Source organism: Spea bombifrons, chromosome 11, assembly GCF_027358695.1.
Source record: "Spea bombifrons isolate aSpeBom1 chromosome 11, aSpeBom1.2.pri, whole genome shotgun sequence".
Classification (NCBI taxonomy): domain Eukaryota; kingdom Metazoa; phylum Chordata; class Amphibia; order Anura; family Pelobatidae; genus Spea; species Spea bombifrons.
Window position 1 is genome coordinate 31570810 of NC_071097.1, and position 27885 is coordinate 31598694.

At 39.8% G+C, this 27885-nt stretch overlaps 1 protein-coding gene across 1 annotated transcript in view; it reads right to left on the reverse strand.

The window, feature by feature from the left end:
• Positions 1-27885, reverse strand: part of CFAP46 (cilia and flagella associated protein 46) — a 57322-nt gene that overhangs the window by 22516 nt on the left and 6921 nt on the right. Inside the window, exons 9-40 of the mRNA XM_053449944.1 lie at positions 26844-26943; positions 25347-25445; positions 24700-24890; positions 24043-24271; positions 22716-22836; positions 21884-22010; positions 21290-21417; positions 20874-21022; positions 20225-20358; positions 17266-17487; positions 16610-16823; positions 15802-15951; positions 14728-14835; positions 14110-14279; positions 13214-13345; positions 12825-12990; positions 12254-12329; positions 11525-11675; positions 10677-10860; positions 9227-9380; positions 7930-8192; positions 7225-7341; positions 6402-6563; positions 5857-6005; positions 5291-5389; positions 4790-4886; positions 4553-4696; positions 3475-3675; positions 2827-2933; positions 1991-2173; positions 1504-1639; positions 241-438 (exon numbers count right to left, since the gene is read on the reverse strand). Coding sequence (XP_053305919.1) covers positions 241-438; positions 1504-1639; positions 1991-2173; positions 2827-2933; positions 3475-3675; positions 4553-4696; positions 4790-4886; positions 5291-5389; positions 5857-6005; positions 6402-6563; positions 7225-7341; positions 7930-8192; positions 9227-9380; positions 10677-10860; positions 11525-11675; positions 12254-12329; positions 12825-12990; positions 13214-13345; positions 14110-14279; positions 14728-14835; positions 15802-15951; positions 16610-16823; positions 17266-17487; positions 20225-20358; positions 20874-21022; positions 21290-21417; positions 21884-22010; positions 22716-22836; positions 24043-24271; positions 24700-24890; positions 25347-25445; positions 26844-26943 — 4861 coding nt within the window. The remainder of the gene's footprint in view (positions 1-240; positions 439-1503; positions 1640-1990; positions 2174-2826; positions 2934-3474; positions 3676-4552; positions 4697-4789; positions 4887-5290; positions 5390-5856; positions 6006-6401; positions 6564-7224; positions 7342-7929; positions 8193-9226; positions 9381-10676; positions 10861-11524; positions 11676-12253; positions 12330-12824; positions 12991-13213; positions 13346-14109; positions 14280-14727; positions 14836-15801; positions 15952-16609; positions 16824-17265; positions 17488-20224; positions 20359-20873; positions 21023-21289; positions 21418-21883; positions 22011-22715; positions 22837-24042; positions 24272-24699; positions 24891-25346; positions 25446-26843; positions 26944-27885) is intronic.

A 27885-nucleotide genomic window follows, 5' to 3' on the forward strand; every position in this document is an offset into this window, starting at 1 on the left:
ACGGTATCCCTGCATGTGATTGGCTGTAGAAGCGATCACATGAACAGAAGTGCAGGGGTTCTGCCGTAGAATGATCCCTCGGGTTGTATTTTACAACTTTCTGCCTGATTCTGATGCCTTCCGATCTTCATGAAGGTATCATTGTGAATAAATGAAACTGTGCAGTTTAATCTCCAGTGCGAGAGTTTCTTTTTGATGACCCCAAATGGATCCTGCTAATACCTGGCATATAACACCTACCTGTTCTATCGAGTTATAATCAGGAGTAGCTCTGACATATTCTTCAACAGCTACGCGGAGATGTCCTTTGCTCTTCTCATCTCGTAATTTCCTGCTTTCCTCAGCAGTAATAAATTGGATTATTTCCAAGGACAGATCCGCCAAACAAAGCTTTGCTTTTGCGAGTTTTCTCATAATTGGCAAACTTATACCCCCCACCTACAAGAAAACAAAAAGAAACACGTTACAAATGACATAAAATGCCTAAAAAAGGTTTGAAAGCAGTGTAGTTAGCAGCACAAAGACAATTAGAAATCATTTAGCGGTAGAGCTGGGTGTTTAGAACCCTATTAGGCAGACAATGGACGCGATCCATACAGTTTCGCTATTATATGTTTTTCACAAACATTATTTTTTTTATATTACCATCATACAAAAACAAATGTTTTATTAATATGGTGGCCTTACTTTATAGATATTATTTTATTTGCACTTCCTATTTTGCTTATACATTCTCTTTCAAATCCTGCAATGATTTACCCCTAATGACTGCTACACGAGAGCTATTACTGCGCACTTTTACCCTCCTTTTGTCTCAATTACCCGTATAATTCCATTTAGAATTTAGATCACGAAGGGGGCTCTCATAAGTGCCATGAAGCTAGATGGCAAGCCCCCGGGCAGGGTCCTTAACTCCCGTTGTATTTGTATGGTTAAATATATCCTTGTTATTTATTAACACCTTATAAATAAAGTATAATAATGATGATTATTAGTGTTAGAAAATCTCCTGCAGTAATTATGAGTCATTTTCTAGCTAATGGTCATGGGGGTCTTAGCCTGCAGAAGTTGGAATGGCATTTTTCCCATGTCTGAAATATAACTATAAATATGAATTGGATTTCATATTTCTTATACCATTTTACCAAATTACCCTGTGCAGGTTCTTCCAAGGAGTAATATTTCACGCAAAATAATTTGAGGTTATTACTTGAGATTAAGCATTCAAGTTTTATTTAAGGTTTAGAACTCTTTAGCACACAAGCTCATTCATAATTCATTCATTCATTCATTCATTCATTACCAGAATTTATAGTACTTTACATGATAAACATTCATCAGTCGCTTTAGAAATATATACAGATATTTGCTTTGTCTTGGAAGACCACTCGTAGTCCTATGTTACAGGAATCTTATACATCTTATACGGTATTTGACTAAAATGAATGTTTATATTAAACTTGCCGTCTTTAATGTATTTCTGATAACATAACTGGTTCTTACCTCATTAATGGGAAACAAACTTTTAATATTGTAATGTATCTGTTCTAGAATGCTGATTGCGCTCTCCGCCATGGTATATGCGGTTAAGTAGTAACGGTGCTTGCATTCTTCGTTATCTGCTAGGTTGGCAAGGATCCTAAAAAATATTGAAATCAAGTTACAAGGTTGTCCTCAACCCGTAAAGCTGCATCGCTATTTCTTAGCATGCATTTGTTCGAATGATCCAGTTCCCATAGGTTTGAAGACATGAAAAGATGTGTCTCATATCAGGTAGCGAAGACGAGACAGACCCACCTGCTGAACCCTAGTAGACCCCATCTTTACTTATCTCTTCCAAAATTCATAAAACACAACCGAAATGTCCACAATATCAAGTTTATTTATACCGGTCAAGGCTGCCAGCTGACCCCAAGAAGGGAGAAAAGGTGCAACAGTCGCCAGTTGTCCTAATGTTGTTGGTATTAAAAAAGAAGAAGACGCCATTCACCTGAGAACATCCACGTGGTCCATCATGAATTCGGCTCTGTATTCTTTATGTCCGTATTGGAGAAGGTCTGTTTCGGTCTGGCTCATGTTATCGCATATTTCGAGTAGCGTGACAATTGTTTGAGAAGATGCAGTACCGCTATTCATAACGTTCTTGGCTTTCTGGATGAGGATTGAAAATTTCCTAGGGCAAACGAGAAGCGAGACAAATGAATAAGTGTGTTCAGAATTAGATCCACACAACAAATCATCATCATAGCCCACTGCTTATGTAAGCGCCGTCTGAACTTTTTAGAATATCTGATTAGAAGATGCAAATTTTGAAAAAGACTAATACAAGAATATAAGACATTCGTGTTTTTTTGTTGCTAAAAGGCAAGTTGTGTTCTCCATAGAATCATTTAATGGCAAATAAGAACCATTTAGTCCATCTGGTCTGCCCATTTTTTCTGATGTAAAGACACAACCCGTAATCAGTCTTTGGTCTTGCCTTAGATTCAAAATAGCTTTATGCCAGAAAATACAGAAAATTAGGTGCTAGAAGGACCCTATAGAAGACACGTCTCCGAGCTAGACATCAAAGGGATGGTAACATATAGTTACATAGTACATAAGGTTGAAAAAAGACCTAAGTCCATCAAGTTCAACCCTTCTACCTAACCTTCCTACTCTTGGATGGCAAAATGACTTGCAATACAGAACCATGAAATGCTGGAAATACATACATTTTAATAGTGGCCATTTAGTCAACTGATATTTAGCTTGGTGCATAGTATAGATTTATGCACAAAAATAAAGCTCCTTCAGTTGATGAAGACGTTATGGTTTTTGACCCACCTTGCTTGTAATGATGCTATGAAGTATCCATATTCTGATCTTCTGTTACTTTCTTTTTCCATCATTGTTTGAAAAGCAGATATAGCGGCTTCCAAAATCTTGCACGCCTAAAAGAAAGTAGTTGATTCATCCAGATGGGCCCATTTAAACAGACATGTTCAAAAATGTATCACGCAGACCATGAAGTACTTTAGTACAAAAACTAAATTTGTAATAAAATACTAGAAATTATATCTTTTGTCTGTTTAGTTGAGATGCTGAGGCTTCCCAGCATTCAGCCCATTTTGTTTTATAGCTGGGGCATGAAACAGGAGGAGTCCCCACTGTAGATAATGGCAAATGGAACACATTATCGGGCAATTTGCCCAGACTGCCCAATGGCCGGTATTGACCTGCTTACATTTATAGAATACGAAGCCGCGTGGGTTAAAAATTATTAACACAACAAGCTTTGCTGCATTAATAACTAATGCTCTGTGATACCAAGAATGTTTATTCACCATAAGACTGATAAACTACTTATATTTATGTCTATCGCAAATGTGATTTTGATTAAATATTTATTTCATGTCAGCATGAGAAGAAAATGTTTCCTTATTCCTTGCCAATGTTTTTAAAAGAAAAGAGATATCATTTACCAATCCTTACCTTTTTCTCGCTGTCCTTGTTATTTTCACCCAGAACGGCCTCTGTCATGCTAAGGGTGGTCTTGTACCACAGCGCTGCGTCCCTGTCTGTTTGATGAGCTTCCCGAAGCAGTTCCTTGGCTTGGCCGTAGTTCCTCTCGCAGTTAGCCAGCAGAGAGAGGGTGTAGAGGCATTTCATCTGATAATGTTTATCTCCAATGACCTGCAATGAACATGAAATTATTCAGATACCCCAGCCTGAGCACTGGCTTCTCTATTAAACATGAATCATGGTTGGATTCAGGGATAGCCAGGAGTCCTGGTGTCTCTGGCACCCTGGAGGACTGGAGTAGTGCAGACCTGCTTTTACCCAACACATCATCAAAGTGCATCTCTATTCGATGAATAAAGTAGCAGTGATGTAGTCTGCCTACACTTCTCATGGTCTTGTGGTACTAGTAAAGACAGCCAACGGATGAAAAGAAGTCCACCTCCTGCAGAGCACCGCCATTTTGGGGACATAAACTTTGTATTCAATTACCGATTAAACCTGACCTATCAAGACTCAATACGAAAAGTGGTAAATAACCTTGGTCACACGATATGTGTCGATGTTGATATGTTAACATGTGTGATTTGAAGAAATTGCCCATGTTTACAATGCCTAATTCACATGTAGGTCATATGGCAGGGGCGTCCAACCTGCGGCCCTCCAGCTGCTGCAGGACTACATCTCCCATCCTCCTCAGCCAGCCCCTTAGCTGAAAGAGCATTATGGGAGATGTAGTCCTGCAGCAGCTGGAGGGCCGCAGGTTGGACGCCCCTGCCATATGTGCTCTAAAATTTGAGTCCACCCATGAGGTGCCAATTATTTTAAAGGGGAAGTCATTCTTGGTTGCACGCCCGCAATGCACTCTCCTTTAGGAGGCTCATAGAATTGATTCAAACCTGAAGCTGAAGGACTTGACTTTTTTTCTCAACCTAAATGACTTTGTCCTTAACTCAAGAAACATAAATGTAAAAAAATACCTGACAACCTCTTAAAAGCCTGTAAGTATCTATTGCAAAAGTTGCAGCATCTTTGTCTTCCATGACCTCACCTGAAAGGACTGATCCGCTTCAGCGAGAAGAAGCCGAGCCGGCTGGTAAAAGCCTAGCTCTATCAGCGTGTCCGCTTTCTCCAGCCACATATAAGGAAGGGACCGAGCGCTTAACCCTTTCCCGTCTGGGTTTAACATCAAGACCTGAAAATAGAACAAACAAAATATATTGGTTTTCCTCATTTTTATCTCACTCACCCTGAAGACAGAAAGCTTCATATGGCAAAGAAAATGTACCTTTGGTTTTGTATCAAGAGGCTGGGGCTTGTCGCTCGAGTCCAAATCAATTTCATTCTGTTCTTCTTCCTTAATCAGAGACATTTCTTGCCGGCAACTGAGAAAAGTTTTACGTGGATGCAAGAAATAACAATTAGGGACCGGATCATACGTCGCTGCGACACTAGAAATCATGGTTTCTATCTTCTATATAAATGCATATATATTTATCGATGGGAGCCATTTATTATTTCTAGAAACACGTAGCAATAGAGGAAATCTATGTTATTAGTTAGTTATGTTCTAACCGGTTTTTAAGAAGACAATATTTGATACATGTTTCCATGGCTTGACATATCAACGACAAACAGGAGCTCGGAGAGGCTGATGGTTCTTATTTATTTAAATGACTATTTAAATAATATATATATATTTTATGTATTTTCTGTAAAGTAATATTTTTGTAATGTCTTTTAATGAGCAAATTCTTCAGAACGACCAGTAACAGCACCAAACACGTACCTGATCTGCTCCTCTTCACTAATGAACATATTTCCGACTGTTTTTTCATGATAAGTAGCTGCCTGATACAATTTCAAATCTGCACAAACTAAAGACATCCTGTGAAAAAAACATGGCAGTAATGAAACAAAAGTCTTAAAAACCCAAAATACAACAAAATGGTACTTCACTACGAGATCCTCTAAAGTGTAAGCTTGTGAGCAGGGCTCTCTACCTGTATCAGCTTGTGTTAGTCCAGACCCTATGAATGTAGGGACTGTAAGAAGCGCTGTGGAAATTGTCTCTCTTCATTAAACTGTTTATAATAAAATAGGATCTGCCATATTCACAGATTTAATCATTAAGCATAACATGTATCGCTTGTGTAATTAATTGTTTTGTGGATATCTGGTTTAAAAATAAGGATTATACTACATTAGCCACGCTGAGACCTGTGGCAAGAGGTGGCAATCATATAGCATATGAACTACTTCAAGGCCACCAGGGAACAGCCATCAACAGTCTTGATTGAATTTATCCCGGAGCAAAAGTTGGCAAGGCCACCAGATAGGCTCATAAATACCAACCTCAAATGGTAGAGATCAGACAGACTTTTGCTTCCCACAACATCATGCGCGATGACTTCGGCGAGATGCAGCACAGGGAGGGTGAGATGAGCGAACGACATGCCGCGCAACTCATGCGCTAGAAGGTCCAAGTAGTAGAGGCTGTACGTCTAGAAAACAGAGGACATTTGTCAGGTATCGGAACGCTTGAGAGTCTTTGCACACCAACATTTCTATTTAAGACAAACAATCTTCTAATAAGGACAGCCTTGATACGTCCAGTGAAGACTACCTTAGAAAGGTGGGCGCCACTGAATTGTTAACAAATAACTATTTCTAACTATCCATCTATTTTTTCTTGAACAAAGTAATAACAAGTGAATTTATAGGATTACATGGAATGCTTAAATAGAAATGCCCATTTAATATAGATAATGGATTGGTAGATAATAGATAATAAATAATTATATATATATTATATTATATTTAATATATGATATTATTATCCCCCGATATGTGAAGTACTGCTGAGGAAAGTAAGGGATGGCGGAGACAAACCTACTTACCGGATTTATCATTGTGGTTGAATTAATACTATAGGAAGACGTGTCGAGTTTGAATGCTTCTCTGATTTCATCTGGGCAATCAAAAAGAGCCCACTCTTCTACATTGGATGGTAAGGCATCAATCGGTCCTTTCCGTCTGGATTTCTCCTTAACCACTGCTGGCTAAATAAAGCACAGAGTTGTGAAAGCTTTTCAAATACTTACTAGCCTAAGGACCCATGATCTGATGTGAACATGTGAGTAAAAGCAGCAGAACGTTCATTCATTTAATTAGACTGGGTAAATAGAAACATAGACTCTGACAGCAGATAAGAACGATTCGGCCCAGCTAGTCCGTCCAGTGTCCCCAATGCTAAATTCTGCATTGGGATTTTTATAGCCCAAGTGCATTATTTTACATTTATCAACATTAAACTGTGGCTGTCACACCTGTATCCATTCTTCTAGTTTATGTAAATGATTTGCCATTTGACTTTTACCACTCCGAAGGTCTACCCTGTTGTGGACCTGTCTTTCATCTGCAAAAAAACATACCCGACTTTCTGTATAAAAATATTAGAAAGTACCGGTCCCAATATTGAATAACTGAAGTTAACCAGGTAAAAACGAGTACAATAGGGAAATATAGTGGTTGCTCTATACGTGGAAGAGGGTTCCAGCAGAAGTGGTTATTTCAGTGGGAGAATATATGAATGCATGGCATATGAACAAAAAAAATACAAAACCATGGTTTGAGGGGAAAATGGGCAGACTAGCGGTGTCAAAATCCCATCAAATTATATGTTTCTGTGTAATCCGGCTGGCCCTGCATAACTTAAATTACCTCCACGGTTTCTTTTTTGCCTTTTTCTTTCCGAGATGTCGGAGGCGACGGATTCTGTGTTTGCGGAGGATTTTTGGGCAATGATTTCATTAAAGATACAGCTGCTGGCAGTGACACCTAGAGTGAAATATTAAAACAAAACACAGATGCATCAGATGTTCTTGCGAATAATGGATAAGTACACCATGCATTATTGACGTCAGTACAAACATTAAAGCCGCGCTTGAGAGAAACACAGAATATATCCTAAAAACAGAACGCTATTGTTATGCTAGCACAGTACCCTTCCCAAGTTATCAAGAGAATACAAATGTTCAGTGTCATCTCTATACCAAGAACACTATTTTTTACTGCAAATAATAAGACGTGCTGTTGTACTGCAAAGATCAGGACTTTATGTGTCGGCCGACAGTTACAAGTCATTTGTGAGGACAGTAGATGGAACACAATTGGCACCCAATAACATTTATGGCATAACGATGGGAGACAGGGGGTCACAAGCAATTAGAGCAAATAAAGGGAACACAGAGCATGACCGGCATCTAATGCCCACAAAGACAAGTATTTGGAGTTTCACTGTTCGCCAGAGAGCAGTGAACAAAGCTTTAAAGGGGTGGTAGACATTTCAGTGTTTTCAGATGGTTGTGCTATTAAATCATCCGTCTGTTCCACCGGATGCCATTGCGGTTCCAATGAACAGCTTACCTGCCAGATACGCATGATGCAGGTGTATGCCATCAAGCAGTTCTGCTCATGATCAGGAGAAACTCGGCCGCCAATAACCGCCATTAATGTAAATGCCCGTGCCAACGCCTCCAGCTGCCTGATGTTCCTCAAGTCTTCAAAGGAGTTACTGGCGCGAGGAACGTCCTCTTCATTCTCGGTCTTTGCTACGCTCGCTTCGAGATCTTTGTCCTTGTTCTGGGAAGACTTCTTTCTTGCTTTTGTTTTTTCTTTTTGATTTTTACCTTCTGTAAAACCATAAAAAGTAATTAAGCTGGGAGAGCATGGCATCGTTTAAATCTGTCCGGGAGTACAAAAAAACTCAGCGTTACAAGCAATATCATGGCCCAAAAAACCCATCAAGGTACTGAGCAATAAACTCAATCTAAGCCGGCCATGCATGTCCAGGACACAGCAGCAGGTACTCAATGAAGACATATATAGAATATATAAACTGCGCAAGGCCCGTGTAGTGCTCGGAAGAGAATTGTGATTCAAAGTGGTTGATGATATGATGAACGGATGTTGGTGTAATGGTCATGTCGGAAAGACATGTTGTTTTTCAGTTATTTCGGCATTAAGGGAAGCAGAAGTTAAGTTTTCCCAGCGTTAGAACCAACCACACTAATGTAAGAAGATACATATAGACTCTTATATATGACTAAAGGCACAACATTTAGCCCCCATTAAAGGTCCACATGAAGGTCAAACGCTGGCAAGGCTCTATCCTGGAGGGCTGAGCTAGCCCTGTGTAATTCAATGTACATTCTTATAGTGAATGTGTGTGTAAGGGTAGGTGTGTGTAAGCATGAGCGTGTAAGAGTGCGTGTGTTAGTATCAGTGTGCAAGTGTAATTCTGTTAGCATGAGTGTGTGTGTGTTAGTATGAGTGTGTTAGTATGAGTGTGTAAGGCTGTGTAAGTATGTTTTAGTGCTAAAGTGTGTGCCAGTGTGTATGTTGGTTGTTTGGGAAAGGAAAGGGGATAATGGGGCCATCTGGCTGTACCGGCCCCTTGGGCAAGAAGGGTCCAGCCCTTCCCTGCGGTTAACTCTATCTTTAGTGAACAGACTCCATATTTCATCTTAGAACCTGTTAACCCTTGCCTTTCCAAATACACGCACCTTTTGATGAAAAAAGTCCCATTTCAATTTAGATCCCCCCATGTGGACATTTGTAGACGTGAAAGTTTAATACAATTCTGCTCATAGACTAATTTCCTGAATCAGAACAGCCCATGTAATAAACCCACATTTATAGAACAGATACATTTGGCTCTTACCTTCATCTGTGTCACTCACAAACTTCATTTGAAATAAAATATCCACCGCTGATTCAAGCAGGACGAGGGCATCGCTCACAGGGAACTGCTTACAGTACAGCCACTCGGACATCTCCATCATATAATCTACTTTCTGCCACTGGTTTTCAGGTCTCTTTAAAGGAACAACAGAACAGCGGCCCGAATTTAATGACGATGTGATGCTGTATTCCGTGAATTCCGAATCAGTTTAAAAAACGCTGCGTGACATACGAACGTACGTCCAAAAGAAAATGATTGGCGCAGGAAGGATTCTTTCATCTTAATTCTCTATATCTGGAAAGCTCTTGGGTTTGGATCTAACGGACCTAAATGGTCAACGTTATCAAGGGGGTTATTCAAAAGAATGAGTTTTCAGGTTAAATTACATGAGATCAGGCATTGCAGCTCAGTGACTTAATTATGCATTAGGAAGGGCTAACCCTTGTTAGCTTTTGGTGTAGATCGGCCCTGTATAATGGTGGGATGTTTCTTGAATAAAGTTTCCCCCGCTATGCGTCATGCTGGGGACAGACGAGCCTTTCTCACAGGTGAAGATTGCCAGTTATATGTATAGTGAAGTCTTCGAGTTGAATCACTACATCTAATGTCAACTTTCTCACGCTTTGGGAATAACTCCCCTTAACTACGCGAAGTAACCCTGTGTTTTTTAAAATACGCGTAAATTTTCCCCAAACTCGCAGTTTAGTGAACAAATCCCTGAGTCGGTTAACAAGTAATGTTTAGAATCAATTTGGAAGGATCAACTTGGTCCTCCCAGTGGGAAAAGCTCACGCCTTGAAAGCACCAACTCAAAAACTACTCCAATCCAACCAGCAATCCCTAAAGTACTCCAGTCAATAATGCTAAACGAGAGTAGTTACATCTACTGTTCCTTTGTATATGATCGCAGCTCCTGTACTTACTGGATCCTTCTGTTGCTCTTTGTGATAAGCCTAAGAGCTAATAAAATATGTACGAGTCTTTACATTTATTTTTTTTAATAAATGCAAGAAATCTACTGAAGTACCCTTTTTACAGAAAAAAGTTAGATATGTACATTAAAAGTATATTATTATTAACGATTATTTGCATTATTTTTATTATAACTATTATTATTATTATTATGTTGGCTGAATGTCTTCTTTGCATTATATATTTATATAATTTATCCCCTAGAAATAAAAGAAATAATAAAAAAATAAAATAAAATGAAGTATATTCATTCAAGGGTTTGGGTGCATAAAGAAGGGGACTGATCTGAATTGTAATAAAGAATTGATACTCACTCATATAGAGCAAATACAAAATATATCTAACATCTGGATACGCCAATGTTTCATCCGAAATAACTCTTCTTCAGGGTTCATTCTAAATGGGCTTATCTGTGTGTTATTAAGAAATATAACTAGCATTTATCATTTTCACCGACCTGTAAGACATCAATTGCGTTCTGATAGCAGGCCAACCGTTCGGCTGTGTTTTTGGATGCCAGCGCAACGTGGTGCCAGATACAGGACAGGTAGTCTTCGCTCTCGTCCCGGAATTTCTGAATGTCCATGAAGAAATTCTGACCCAGCCTTGCCTTCACCAAAACACGGTGTTTGAAAATGTTGCTAGGAATTAAAAACAGAAAATAAGTAATTAAGTAAAAAAAAAAAGTATTTAAAAAAAGTTTCCGGGACCCCTTGGGATGTACAAAGTGCTCTATGGTCCTGGCTTGGTCTTGCTCATCAAATTGAGGGGACATTAGCCACAGCCAAACCTGGGCCAGCCAACACCTCCACTGAAGTTATTTTGGTTATTGGTCAGTGCGTCAAAAAGAAAAAGAGCTTGGTCTACTATCCAAATCAAAAGACCATTACATCATAAAGATGGATGTAGAAATTGTCACCAATATAAATGTTTGTTTGGAATTTTCAGTACAATTATTGACTTAACTGAATATACTATAAAAAATGATACCATTTACTATAGAAATTTATGTGGGATTTTTGGGACAGACTACAAAAAAATCATTAGCTCATTATGAGGGAAAACAAAATATTCGGCGCAAGCGGGACTTTATTTATACCAACACTGTTCCATCACATTGTTTTATAATACACTGATGGATAGGACACAGGGAACAGATCAGTAGGCGCTCCATTCCTTCTAGTCTGGGACAGGACTGGCAAGTCCTTTAGACCATGCCAGGTCTATCATCATCGAGCACCTCGGACTAACAATGATGATGATAAAATAATAACAATAATAGAGAATAACCGAATGACCACTTACAGCCTATGTCTAGTACGTGGCAGAACCTGGATAGCTTCGTCCAGAACGTTTAGGCCAGATTCCCAGTCCTTTTTATCTGCATATATGTTGAAGAGCAGCTCATACAGTGAAGCCCTCAGACCGAGGTCCTCGCTGGTTTCATTACTAGACTCTATGGAGTTAAAGAAATATTCAGGTTAATATATATATATATTTTTTTTTTTTTGCTTACTGGAAAAATGGCAGGTCAAAACCAAAATGTACAGAGGAAGGAAGGCAGTAGGTTAGATGTCCCCTCTTCGGTCATTTGTGTACCATGACAGCACTTGGATGATTTTTTATCACCATATTAAATGAATTATCGTATTGCGGGGGAGACTACTTTACTTGATGGGGTGAGAATCCGTAGTAAATAGTGTCTGCTTGTCTGGCAGTATGGGTGTTATTCAGCAAAGATCACCATTTGGACAGCCCTGGTTCATAGAATGTAGCGCACATATAGTGCATTCTAAAATCAAATCCAGACTGGTTCTAACGGTCATAAAAGTCCCTTTATCAGATCCGGCACGGCACCGAGGGATGTTTAAGCGAGGGTCTGTCTGATACCCTGACTGCGTAATAAGCATTATTATTCAAAAAGTCTCATATTCACGCACATCACATCAATTATTCATTCTAAGTAACCCCTTTTCAGTAAAGGCTATAATTAACATTTCACTGATATTGGAACAGAAAAGGTTCCAGGCTTACTTTTAAAGGAGTCTGTTTGGCTCTGGACATCCACAGAAGGCCACAAGTGCAAATAAGTGATGTCATTGTCTGACCCCTTTAAACACAAAATAAATATTAATGTAGCAATAATACTTTCCATTCGAGCATACAAAAAAAACAGTCAAACAGTCGAAAAAAAAGTACTTAAAAAACAGATTCTTCTAATAGAGTCCCAGCACGTCTATTACAATTGTAAGTTCTGCAGTCAAGTCTCTCTGTAACACCTACATTTTTACTGTTCAATTACTGAAAACAATTATGAAGCATCGTGTTACTGCACTTTGAGTGGCAGATAAGTGGAACAACCTCCCAGCAGAAGTGGTAGAGGTCAATACAGTGAAGGAATTCAAATATGCATGGGACAGGCATTTGGCTCGCGACTCTAAGACGAGGCCGATGACTGATTAAGGTTTGAGTCTTTACAGCAGAAATGATGGGCAGACTAGACGTGCCTAATGGGGCTGATCTGCCATTAAATTCTGTTTCTGTGTTTAAATGTTGCCCCTGCACATAACCAACTCATAAAAAACCCCAATTAACTAGGAAGTACCTGCTTGCGACTGGACGCTGTGTCGCTTAGGGCTTTAATCACGGACAGAGCGGCTTCTTTTAGTGGTTCTCTTTCTTTAGCGGACCTTGTAAAAGGAAGGCAGGCGTGCCAGAAATGTTCGGCGGCTTGTAATGCCAGTGCGGAGCTGCAAGCTTTGCTGGCAAATCTAGAAAATGAGAAAACTTTATTAACCACGTGAAAAGTAACACAATAGACAGTGACGACAAAGCAAATGGAATAAATCATTTTCCATTCGGATGTAAAGAAGATTTAAAGAGACATTCCGGTTTGTGCCAAGCAGCCTCCGGAACACACAATACCTAGTAAAGTACTTTTTCAGCACCAAAAGCATTGTTAACTAAACATTTGTAACTTTGTACTTTGCCTACCTTGTGCTTAGCTGAAAGGATTTGATGGCCGACATGCGCAAGTGTCTTTTCCCAGCCAGATTCTCCATTATACACTGACCCTGGATACAAGCGGCAATACTTAACATTTCCCGTTCCAGCCTAAAACTGCACCTGCAATAATCAAACAGTATTTTATTATTGAATTAGTCCCTAGTGTGTCATACAGAATAAGGGTGCCAGACTGGGACATTAAAGCAAATCATTGCTCCATTGACGCCTTATAATAAAAGAATGGCCTCCGATGCATATAAAAGACATTTTTCTGCATTAATGAGTCGTAATGATTTGGAGCTCAGGCCGTCATCCATCCACCAATTCTGATAAAACATGCTAGCAATCTATACTGGATGCCAACCAAGCCGTGATCAGAATAAACCATCCATGCTGAAAGACGGCCTGCAATAATCTGTTCAGCCAGCAGATGTCACTCTTACACTTCCATTCTGTTCCTAAATGAAAAGATTTTCCCGCGCAGAACATAGTTAATATTTATAACAAATCAGATCTGAGCAGATTCAGTTCACAAAATCCTAGAACTCACACGAGAAACGTTAAGATTATATGTACGCAGGTGAATTGAAAGAGCCAACAATTAACACACAAGAAAAATTCTAAGCAGTCACGTAATGATCCATCAACCTTCACCAAATCTACCCAAGACTCGTAAAGTACCAGATATCCAAAAAATGTAGAGGATCTGGTTACGATACCATAACCATTGCCTTGTTTGCATCTTAGATTCCTATAAATGCAATTATGGATCAGAACTTTGTAAGCCTCTAATGATAATTGAGGAATTGTACATTACGGCTGTATGTGGCCCCTCTTTAGGACCCCAGTGACGTAAAGTATGACACAAGTAAACGTTTGCTTACAAGTCTTGCTTTTTTGGACTATTCCTCCCGTCGAGCTGAAGTGCCTTCTGCGTGCAAGACATGGCGACGTCAAAGTTGCGTGTGTTGTATGCAAAGTGCGCTAGTCTGGAGAACACCTGCAGCTGGACCAGAACATCTGACCAAACGCATTCTGCGGCCATTGTGAACACCTGAAAAGAATTTTAACACATTTACTGTTATCACGATTTAAATGTCTTCCAGACTAGCTTTGTCGTCCTAAAATAAAAGTTTTCGTTTTCTTTCTCTTCTGCAGCAATGTTGTTCGATACACCGTAGATCTTTAACAATTTAAAGGCCACTTCTCCCTTCTTTAGCATTATCATTATATTAGTCCATTTAATAATGATTTAAAAAGCCCCAGATTTAAAAATACAGAGTGAGATGTTTTCATGAATTAGCATCATCGGGTATTCGGCTATACAGTAATTGTGCAAAAAGCCTGTGACGTTATTATTATTGAAGTGCAGTAGCTTCTATTCTGTTTAGAAAAGATTCATTGAAGGACATTCAACGTCCATAATTGTGTCGGGAGGACGCATAACCTTATGTGCACCAGGAGAACATGCGCGATATTGCAGTAGCTGTTAGTATACTTACTTGGGACAAGCTGGGGACCGTGAAGTCCATTAGTCCAAGACCATTGCATGAGAGCATTTCTAGAGCAACAAGAACTCTTGTCATCGGATTTTGGCCTTCGTTATTTTCCTACAACAATCATGATGGTAACATTTTAGAAATCACAGAATATTGTACACCATGTCTATTTTATACGCTTAGAATACCAACGCAGGCTCTGTATCTGTAAGTATTCTGTTGCGCCCCTCAGATGCCGGAATGACTTCTACACTTTTGGGTAACCGTTGGGTCCCCCCTGGTCCGGTCACCGCAGACAGCTGCCTGACTTCCCTGACACTAGGACTCCAGCCATCATATGTACGTTAATGCATGTGATTGCTGAGGGGTCCCTTTAAATGTATCTGGTCCCCTTTGCAAATGAATAGAGTGACCCTATAGGATCCCCGCCATTACGTTGGTCCTTTACCAGTTCACCGTCGGTTATCATGCTGGAGATGAGGTGCCTTGCCAAACACATCTCCTGACCGGTGTCCGCTTACCATCAGTCAGCTCCAGTCCCTTTAAATCAGGTTAAGCAAATAAACCTACGCAGATCTGACATGTGATTCCCACCTCAGCAGCTTTTATCGCAAATAAACAAGACAAGAAGCTTAAGAAGCGTTTTCAGTTTCTATAGAGACCTATCAGTGGCTGCTTTAATTTTGTCACATGGGATCAAACAGTTATTTTGGGAAGGTTTGGGGCATTTGGCAGTAGAAGGAATTACATTTCCAATGCGGAATTCAGTTACACAAGTGTGAAAAAGATCAGAGAAGGTGGAAGAGCACAAAGCTCTGCATGTTTCCACAAGCCCTGACCTTAACCTCAATGAACGGCATAGAACATGGCGGTTTAAGTGATGTAAGAGAAGACAAGACTCTCCCTAAAATTGTGTCAGAATATCATACGTCTTATTGAAACACAGCTTTCAACGAGGACCATCAGAACATCGGTACGACCTGTACCTGATGAGACTCTCCCATTTCGCAGCCTGTCCTGAGAGTGACCGGAACGCAGGGTGCCTTAATAAACAATAAAAAGAAGGACCCAGCCTACCTCATCGTCCGTTCCTAGTTTATGTCCAATTTGCTGCTGAAGTAGTTGCTTTGCTTTCACCCAAGCAGAGATGATCTGATGTCGTACAGAGATGGGTACCAAATCTTCTGTTCTGTTCCCATTTGTCATATCCAAAGCATATTCACAAATCTACGGAAAATGGATAGCGGCGTATATAAATATATATATATATATTCACACACATATACACGCTTTCACTCTATCTCATGATTACCGGGGTTTTGTTGCTTTTCTAGAAGTCATTATTTGTTACTTTTCATGCTTTTACTTAGTTTCCCTTTTTTGCTTTTCTACAGACGGCTTATGTTGGGGTTAAAGGGTAGACATGCATGAAATCCATGGACTGATTGCTATAGATTGGCAGATGACAAGCTAATACCATCCGCTGCACTTTAACATGACAGCTGTATTAATTGCTAAAATTATGATAGCATGTTTGATGCGCGTGTCCACCGGACATTTTTTAGAGCTGATCCGATTAAATATTGTGTATTTAGATTGTGATTTATCTGTCAATATTTCACATTTCTTCTAGTCTAATCTGACCAACGTAAAAATAATTTTATAATTCATGCTGGATTCTATAGGTTGCTAACATAGCAAAAGAGGGTAAATGTTAAATATCAATGGAGAATCAATATAGAGGTTCACAAAAGCGAAGTGCACAATGAAATAAACACAGAAAGGATCCAGTCCAGTATGGGGGCTGCAAAAATGTAATTGTATTATGGTGGCTATACGTGGAAATGCTGGTTATACTTGCCAGCACACCTAAACACATTAGTACCTCTAAAGCCAGTTTCACATCCGGAAGACCATTTGGATCAATGGACAAACTATGCCCTACATTTGATTTTGGGGAGCTTTTGCTAGGAGCTTTTCTCCCCTTTTCTGAATTGAAACCAGTCTCTGGCATTTTGCTTGCTGCTGATCCGGGTATCCAACGTTGAATTAGGCCCTTTGCCAGCGCACTGGACAGCATCACCAAAAGCACAGGATTCCTGCAATTATAAACCAAAAAAGGTCACTAATAATTCTAAAGCAGTACAGTTTCTTTACATATATTATTATACAATCCATTATCAACACATAAAATGCTTTCATTACAGACAGTGAATGCTATGGGTATATTGACGTTCTCTGTACCACTTTTTGTGATCTATCTATGTGCCCTCAAATTTTTGGGACTCTACCCATCATCTGTATGCTCTTTGTGTCGAGCATGGGGTTGTATGCGCTTATGTCGAGCTCCCTATACATCCTGAGCACTAACCTATGGAGATCTGGGTTATAACACCTGTGTATGTACGTGGCTACTCGGAATATCTCTGCCGGGACAGGGGCCACAGGACCTTCAGGGAAGATTGATTCTCATGGACACAAAGCCCATTGAACTGCACCCTCTACACCCCAGGAAAAGGCGAGCCGAGACTATTAACGTACCCGTTGTGTCCGGTTTTCTCAAGCGCTGTGAGCAGTTTTTGAAGGGGATCTGTAAGCCCCCCAGTCTCCCAGAGTCTCCCAGTCGCCATGAGATGCTTGTTGTAGTTTAAGACGTACACGGCTGCGTTGTGAGTTATCCACGGTTCGTGCAACTCCACTCCGAGCTCGGCAGAGCGCAGAAAGTTGTCTGTGGCGTACCTCGAAAGCTGAGAAATCCAGTCTCTATAACATAGATGTTTAAAAAAATGAGAACGGCCAGAAAACACAGGATTCGAGGTCAAAACTATGTATATGGTTATCAACATACCATACCATGGACCATGTTTATAAAAAACTGGGAGAGCAGCTACATTTGGAATAACCATCAGAAAGTGTTATATATCGTATGACCCTTAGCATTAACAAAATAAGTTATAGTTGGGTGAATAAAATGTAATGTTACCTATGTCTTTGTGTTGTACTGCGTATGTAATCAATGTATAGAAATTGTGTTGGCTGCTAGCGCGCAAAGTAAGATTCTTAGGCAAAACCCTGGGCAGCATCCAGAATTGGGCTTCTAGATGTCAACCAGCCTACTGCAGTAGTCCGTGTTGGAAAAAGTATTTTCTTTGTTAAGTTCTTTGATAAGTAGATGAAAATATATAAAAAGCGTCTAGGAGCCTTCACTTTCCTTGATGCGTGGCGCTCTGGAAGGAGACAACGCCTGGGCTCGGTAAGCAGAGACTCTCAGCCGGGACGGTCTAATGACGTTAATTGTCCTCAAAATCTGGCCAAAGCCAAAGAGCTCCAAGACAACGAAAAGAAGTTCGAAGGATGGCACTCAACCAAGAGGATGTAAAACGGATTACCAACAGTAACCTGGATTAAGGGCAGCAAAATACTAGCCATCCTTTGGTTTTTAAGACTCTATTTTAACTTTTGGCCTTGAAGCTACACACTGTAATCCTGTTCAACAAATATTTTTTTGGAAGTTTAAACTGTTAGTTTGTCCATGTTGAGAAGAAAACATGAGCCTTATCACAGGTATCCAGGGTTAAATTTATCTATAAAAGCAGACACGCCACAAATGTCTTTCTACATCACCTTTTTTTTAACGAGGTGTCCCTTTAAAGAGTGTTATGAAGAATGACCCATTTAGAGGAGGTAGGATTTATGGAATATTCTTGCATGGAAGGGTAGAGCTCCTCTAACCGTATGAGACATCGGGAATCGTAACAATAATCTCTTATATAATAATTTTACCGAAGTAAAACGTCTTAAAATGCCACCTGCTGCAGTGGTCCATGGATAATCCTGCTAACGCCAGTTGCGAGACCTCTGTGTAAATTGATTTTAATCTGTAATGATGTGTGTTCCTTGATATATGCTTTACGGCAACACCTTAGGAACGTGACCTTTTGGGTCAAATGAACAAATAAGAGAGATGAGTAATAAGTTGCACTTATTATAAAAATTAAAGGGACACTATAGCCGTTACATGCCCTTTAATGCACGTGATAGATGATCGTTAAATAAAGTCATCATTAAATAAATAATGTTTGGAATGCAAATGCATAAAGGGATTCATCAGCTACAATAGTCATTCACAACATTAACCCCGTCTGCGCTGTATTTCTGATCCATTTCTGAACATTTGCTTTTCTTACAAAAACAGGGAACTTTCTGAGTGACCCCAAACTTTTGAACAGTTGTGTATGCCTTGAGATATTTTGTACGCTAATTACCCAGCGCATATGTCATCAGGCATGATATGATTAAATTACATCTACCTTTATTAAGATTATTAAGAATGACAAAATCCCCCGAAGTATGTGACGGGCAATGAACCAGAACCAGCCGGAGACCCCATACGCAGGACCACGGGGTTCCCAGAGCCGCACGCACATACGCAGGAATCAGCATTGTCAGATCGCATGTATCAGGAAACTGGCCAGAAATTGGATCCGTGTTTCAATGTCATTGAATGTTTGATTAAAATGTTTTTTTTATTTTACTGATTTCTAATCTGGAAAAACATAATTTGTAATAGTAGGGCATTGGACCTGGGCAGGCAGACACTGGCAGATGATAGGCACATGCAGCCCCGTGGAGCAGGACTGAATTTCTCCAATATTATATATTATAATGCCTGGTGTTGTCACCAATATTTATTTATCAACGAAGAATAATAGATGATCTGATAGAAAGGGAATAAAAAATTAACTTGCCCACAAATTACAGGTTTGGCTCGCAGCATAAATGCCCACCTGTGTTACTAAACTCTACTCAGGCACAGGGGAACATTTCTGCTGCAGTCCCAGTAATCACTACTACAGTAGTCACTACAGCTTCTCCGATCCACCCCACCACAGCACATTTTCTGCACTAAAATAAACTATTCACTAACTGGCGGTATTGTATATGAGTAACCAGCATCAATCTCAGCCTCAGCTAAGCTAACCGTCGCTGTCTCACACTCCAACTCCCATCAGTCTGTAACTGCTGCTACTGATGAGTGAAGCGTTTTTTAATAATATTGCAGATTTAAGATTGGAAATATGAACAGCACTAGTAACAGTCATACGTTCCTATTCAATCGGTCTGAGTTAAGGTTACAGAGAGAAGTACAGAGAAAAATCTCTTATTGTAGACAATGAAAAATCTAAAAAAAAATGACACATTAAAAAACAAACTGAACAGAAAGACTATAAACGCGGAAATGATTAGTAATGGAGTAAAACGAATGCCAGGTTCTGCAATGCCTTTTAGAAATACAGCAAACAATTCCTCGGGACAGTTAACAGCTATGTGGAAACCAGCAAGATTTTATGCAAACATTAAAGATAAAGTGGTCTTTTGTCTTTAATAAATGGCCCCACAATACATTTACATGTCGTTTGATCATATTTGTAATGCAAACTGGAAATCTGATTGACTAACAGAGCATAAAATAGAGCAACAATAAATGATTGCATCTTACTTGTAAGTGATCCATTCTGGGAATTCCTCTGGATTCTTAGCTATATAGGTTGTCGGATGCATACTTGAGTCTTCGGGAGGGACGGGACAGTCATTTAACTTATAACCCTCTGACTTCAGCAGGTGTATAGTGGCCTGACACGAAAAAACAAAATCCATATCACCGCATCCATGAGCTTTTCGAACAATTGCCATTTCTGTCTATATTACAAGGGGCAGACAAACATATTTCTAAAGTTTGGAACCCATATTCCGCCGTAAAAATCCCATTTCAAAACATTTCAAGTTTTAAGATAACAGATATATATATATATATATATATATAATAGTAAAAAACTATTAGCCCGTCTGTGCTTTTTTTGTATGTTTTGCTTGTACACTGGGATACATGGCCGGTCTGGCCACCTGGCACACCAGAAAAAAGGCAGGAGGGCCAGTGGCTGGACGGCCACATGCTTATCTTTACGGCTACTCAATCGGCAGATGCGATCCTTCGGTGTGTAGCCACAGGCTGGATTCAAGCGACCGCACACTGCAACAGTATCAAAGCATAGCGCGTGACCGCGTGAATCCAGCCGGCGGCTACACAAAGTGTCAGGGCCGCGTCTCTTTCCTGGCTCGACCCTACTGGGATATACTATATGACCAACCTCGCCGTTGACAAATCTTATTTCGGCAAGTGTCCTTAGTATTGTTCTTTCTTCGTTATACAAGATCTTGGGTTTTGTTGATTCCAACTCTATACTCAACCTGCTTCCTCCTTCATCAGAGCTATTTGTTGTAGATTTTGTATTTTGTGCTAAAAAAAAAGTAAAAAAAAATAAAATAAAAAAAAAAAAAAAATATTTAATCTATATAGAATAATTGTGAAAAAAATAGTGGTGGGGGGGCAAACGCTAATATAGGTTTTTGATTACATATTAATGACATTATCTAAATTACAAATACTAAAAGTTAGCCCTGTTAGCACGGGATTATCTTTGAAATAAAATGTATTAAATATATATTTATAACTATGTATTTTTTAATATGGGGAAATGTAGCAAATATTTAGAATTTGACTTACTCGCGTCATATCTTGCGCTATTCCAACGTCCGTCGTCATATAACAGACAAAACCTGCATGCTGTCCTGCACACGTCCCAGACCTCCTGCTTCCGTGCCACTTTTGCCAAATCTGCCCAAAGCCTCACCCTATATAGAAAAAGAAATGGAATTCAAGACATGACTCTTTCCTTGGATCAAGGAACATGAAAACACTACCAAAGATTAAAAACATTTTTGGGATCTACCCCTTGCAAACGCATGGGGGAATTCTGCAGGGAATTTGCTGTATGTAGTGATGTATTTATGCAATGTATTTATCTTTGGGGGTGCCCTAGGCCTGACCCCCTAGTTGCCTACTCTTCTTTGGTCGGCGACCAAGAGACAAAGAAGTCCTTGAAAGTTTGCATCTCTGCGCTCCATTTTGGGTGAATGCTTGTCCTGCACATTTCTTCATCTGCTTCAGCTCTCATAGACGCTCCCTAGCATGATATTTCCGGGGGTCACACAAGACCCTTATACAGACTCGAATTTGACGCAAGAATTTTCCTGCACTGAGCTGCCTGAGCCAGTAATTCTACAAAATAATGATTAAAAAAAAGTTATTGACACCAACCTCTCACGATCGTTTTTGTCTTCGGTACGTTTTAAATGCCCCTCGGTCTTCTGGACACACTTTATGTGGTGCCGTGCTTTCAGGCATAGGAAACTTATGGTGCCTTTGCTACTTTTACCTGTGGAGACTGATCCCAAGAAACAAGTGCATTATATATATATATTATATATTTACCAGTATGTCTCTACCTAGAGTTCTGAAAGTGTTTGGATACTTTGTCATTCTTTGAATCATGTCCATATTGCCGGTGACTTATCTTGGCTTACGGAGGTATTACCTGGGGTACTTCCCTGGGTCAGTCAGCCACGTACCTCCACAGCCGCTATCCTCCATGCCCAACACCAAGATATGGCATCATGTCCATATTTCACTCTGAAGCGTGGAGTAAATTCACTATGGAGGCTGTGCTGGCTAGATACGGTACTCTACTGTGTATATGGACCGGTTACAGGGGAGATCTCTGGGGAGCCCTATTACCCAGAAGGGCTGTCCATGCACTTGGCATTTCTCCTAGGTCTAATCAGTCCATTAGTTTGCTTTGGTGGCTGTACTTTTTGGTATCGGGCTATTGCTACTTTATGCTTATGACAAGCCTACTATACATAACATATAACACAAGTAAACAATCATTAAGTGAAGTTTTCTCATAGAATAACAATAATTACTTAAAGGGACATTCTTTAACAAATATTTTATTTTTACGCCAAAGAAATCAGGAAGATCGGGAAAGTCATTGCAAAAGTAATTACTGCATGGCCAGCCTGACCTCCGGTTTGGGCTTAAAGTGGCATAAACACAGATGGATAGAACTATTAGCAATAGCTTCACTTACCTTTAGCTTCATTTTCACTATCGAGGACCATCTGAAACACGTCAGGAGCTAAGCAGATGCCGGCATTTACAAGGAGGGCGCGGTTCTTCCTTACCGAGTCTTTTGAGTTGCATTGTTTGGCCTAAGGGAACAAAGCTATTGTTATTTGCCTGGTTTCACAAGTTGATACATTTACTATTAGACTGCTGCATATGCTGGATCAAGCCTACAACCTCTGTTGATCTTGGTGAAGTGTGTGTCGTCCTAAATCATAGTCACTCAAGAACTACATCATCAAAAATGCTTTTTAAAGGGACTTGTTGGACCTATGAGTTCTGATTTGGCTTGGAACTTGTACATGGTTATAGGCATCCTTACTAGGGGGTGAATAATTTAGCAGTTTCATAGGACCCAGCAATCCAGAAGAAGTATTATTTCGGAAGCAGTTTCAGGTTGTATACGTTCTTGTGAATATTTGGTGAGCAGAATGTTGCTGTAAGGCAGAAAGGGTAGAGAATACAAAGAAAAAAAGTTCATCTAACCTGCAACTGATTTAGAGGACCAATCACTTATCAAACGACATCCATTTTACAATCAATCTATACGTTATTCTAGCAAAATATGGTTGTATGATGCGGACATACCAGGATGGAACATCTTATGCAGATCTTATCCTCTCTGTTTCTATAAGGAAGCTGGGAGGGGGCAGAGCAAAATTAAGGTGGTGGGGAAAGCCACACGTTCATAACGCCATCATCACCCCTATTACATCAGAAATGAAGCAGGGAGCTACAACATCTATCCTGGATGGGACCTGGTCTGGAGGCCCGTTAATGACCCTCCATACCAGGAGCCTCTGGCGTTAACAGATATGGTCCTGGGGTTTCAGATTGGGTTGCAGGGCAAATACACTACTTGGCCCCCAATATTGCACTTGGGCTGAGGGCACCACATTGAGATTGTAAATGCAGCACAACACAGAACTCTTTTTTAATGCATTTAAAAACATATTTTTACCTGGAAATGAAAGAGTCTTTGAACTCTTTACGAATGGAACCGAATTGTTCATATTCCTTTGTGATTCCGTTTTTAAAATGGCATTATCAAATTAAAATGCTTTAAAAAGTCCCGTTAGCTAAATGAAGAGGAGTTACAGCAGTCTGCTCAGCGCCTCAGACCACAATGTGCAAAAGCCTTGTGATTACCTGTCTATTCAGCAAGTAGCCGAGGGCAGGCGGAAAGCGCTTTAATGCGTCCTTTCACAGCTTATAAGAAATTCACTTGACCTCAATTTGTACTTTTGAAGAAGAACACAAATGACATTGAGCAATGGTGTGAAGAACATTACCTGCTCGATAATCATAGTTGCTTGATCTTCCGAAGACTCTGGCTTTTTGTACAACGTGGCTCTGAGCTGGAGACGGTGAAGAAAGGCCTTCAAGAAGTTCTGATACTGTCCGTTGCCATTTAAACGCAAAGCTTCTCGAGCGTGTCGTAAGGCGACTTCGACGCGATCCTCGTCTTCCTCAATGTGCGCAATTTCCAAATGGATTTGACAACGCAGTTCGGTTAGTAAGCTAATTAAATGAAGAAGTGGAAGAATATTTGAGAAATCATGTAGATAAACGTAGTTTATATATCCGACAGACTGTACATCCCTGACCTCCACATATAAAATATCACAAAAACTTAATTTTTTTTATAAAATCAGTAAAGACAACAAAATCTCTTCTTTAGTAATTACTTATAAACAATTTAATTAACAAAGTCAGTTAAACATCCCTTGAGCCACAAAGTCTGATGGTATTCTTCCTTTGCTCAGCTAAGGTGACACATTGGCTATAAATATACTCATGTGTTATTCAGCAAACACAAAGTTTTTTAAATTAATATAAAAATGTATATATATATAATAACATTTTATATTAATGGACAAAAATTTCTATTAGTGGCGTAACTACAGGGGTCGTGTATTATAATAATAAAATAACCCAGGTATACTTGCCTATCGATGCTTTCTAGTGACTGGGAAATGGAGAGTAAGGGTCTCCGCAGAAACTTGCGCACGTTATGTTGCAGCAACGGCAGGCAGAGATTCCACAGAGATGCGCAGACGGTCTGGACCGTGCCGGGGTCTCCGAGGCGGACAGCTTCTCGAAGAGTTGATTCAAGCCTTTGTATAACGCGTAACTGTGACTGTAAAGGAAAGGATAGAGCAACGTTTTTTATGCTTCATATCTCGGTTTCTTTTAAGCGTACGTTTCATTGGATTTTTCAAGAAAAAGGGAAGCGGAAAAAAAGTCACAAATATTGTTACCTATAAGAGAATTTGCATAAAATCATGAATTGTACAAGCAAAAAAGAAGCTAAACAAAATCCGACCCCCTCTCCGAAGAAGGTAAAATGGTCTCCATCCACCACAGCAGTCCAGCTATACGGCAATCACTGCGATCTGTGAGGTTGAGCTAATGCAACCGAGCGCAATAAAGCCTGATTTGAGAGATGAGGCCAAAAATAGTACCAATACGGATTAATATACCAAGTTTTTAATCCTAATTAACAAACAAATTATGATGGATTTCACATCTGAATACCTTGATTTTTTTTCAAATGAGATGCACAAAACTATTGATATAAATGTCTTTGTAATACCTCGACAGCGCTCTTTGTGTACAAGGCAATCCGATTGCCAAGATTCAGCATTTCAAGCTCACTCTGAAGACATTCGAGGATTATAATCGTCTTTGGATCCTGATTAGGAGAAAGAAGCGGATGTGGATATAAATAATGTATCGCTACACAACTCCACGGCTGCAGAAGATGCATTTACACACAAAGACAAAACAAAATCGGTGTACTTCCATATGCTTAATAAATGCAGTGCCATTAACATATTTCATTCCTTGCTATTAAAGCATTTAAAGATAAATAATGGGATAACCATGCTAGTGAATTTTTCCTTTTTAATTGTATGACAAGACAATGACTCTTTTACTATATTGAGCCGATTATCTGATGCTGTACAATAAGGCCATACATTTAAATGGCACATTCAACCAGAGGGGTATAACTGACGGCCCTACCAGCCCATCCTTAATTTAGGTTCGTCTGGGTCAATTTATGCATTGAGATAAGAAGTTTCCTTTTGGGTACCGCAGAGGTAAATCACAAACGTGACCTAAAACAGTTTTTTTCTCCTCTTCAGGGATAGGCACAGACATGGGTCGGGTTTATAAACTTACCACACTCAGTGAAGGATTCTATCAATTCATGTTTGTTAATTTTAAAATAATACTGGATAGTTTCCCTAGGTTAAAATATCTTAGAATAAATTATTATATTCCCTTATAAGTCCAGAAATAGAAATAGTAATGGAAAGACTGTAAAGAAACACACATATACACTTGCCCTTACACACACACACACACATTCAGGCTTGCCCTGAAACACAAACATCCTAGCCACAACATCCTTTGCCCTAACATACAAACTTTCCTTCACACAATCACTCTGTTCCTTTCCCCCCTCATTCTTTCCTTTTCTCTCGCTCTCTGTTCCTTTTCTTTTGCTCTGTGAGGGATCAATGATCTTTCCAAACATCACCACAAATAGTAGCGACAGATGCCAGTGTCCATGTATGGACACCTTGCCTCTGCCCCGCCCTTCCTTTCATCTACCACACTGCAAATGTAACACAAATTGCACAACATTTTAAAGGAGAATTATCACTCTTTTCATTCTTAATAATAAAATGAGCTTTCACTAATATTGGGCTGATTTCTAAAAAAACAAGTTCTAGTTTTTGCATAATATAATATTCTAGCTCTGTAACCCAATCCACTAGACAAATAACCAGGCTCCTAATCGTGAATATATCAGTCTTAATCACCCAGCCGAATACTCTAACTAATGAAAGTCTATGGAGGAACAGACTTCATTAGTATTGCCACAAAGAATCAGCTCAGTGTGGCGTTTGAACAAAGTCACACAAAACATCACATGACTGACTACAATGGCCGCCTCCGGGTCTGCAGAAGCAAGCTTATTTTTTTTTTTTTTTTTTTTTACATAAAACTGCATTTAACGCTCAAAGAAAAAGATTGGTGTTTATAAGGGACTTAGCCCTATAACTCGATCTCGTAAACATACCGTGATGTCTGTATTTCTCAGATCCTGTATACAGAAAGTGACAAGTTGACTGCATTTCAACTCCACTGCCAGCCAAGCCAGCTCAATGAGTAAAGAAGTTCTGCAAACAAAGAGAGGGACACATAAAGCCAGATTTCACAAAAAATCAAGCTGAAATTGGGAACATGTTAAACACAATAATGACTTTTACATACAAAGAGGTCTGATATCTGCTCAACCAATAACAGAAAGCAACAAATTAACTCTGGATGAGAAAACCATCAACCCCAAACATGAGTTTCTGCCTCATCAGGGATAATATCCTTCTAGGCACCGTTTGACCAAGAATTGTAAAGTGTAAACGTCTACCTCCTTGCTCACTTGTGCCTAGAGGGATACCAAACGCACCCCGCTGGAGAGGCCCATGAATTGTATCCCCTCATGCAGAGGAGATTTGGCTCGCGTTTTGGTTCTGGACTGCCCTCGTGGGTAGGATCAGACTGATATGGAGGTTCTTCCTCTGTAATAGCACAAGCGAGCTTAGACGTGAATCGCTCCTGAGCGGGGATACACTGTACGGGAATAGTTTAGTTGATGCCATGTCCTAGCGCACTGTATCTTTAAGGCACATGGTGCCTTTTAACGAAGTCTATGGAGACTTTGCTGAGCTGTCACATCCTCCATAGTCTAAATAGGTTGGTTGGGAAGATCAAATATCTCCCTTGTACCAGACCCATTGTTCAGCGGGTCACTAGCACACTAGATCCCGCGAGACGGCGATCTGTCACCCCTCCCCAGTTACGTAGGTCGGGATACAGCACTAATTAGGGTTGAATAAAGCAAACCGCAGCAGCTTTTTATCTTCAGGCAGGTAGCACTGCTAGGACGTCCGTGTATGTATGTATGTATGGGTATGTGCTGGATAGGATTATGCGTCCATTGAAAATGGGACAAGTTTTGATTAGAAGATGACCTTGAAAATGATATTTTTAATTGAAGATTTTCAGCCAAAAGGCATAGACAAAAAGCACGGTTTAAAAAACCCAAATGTGCTACTTTAAAA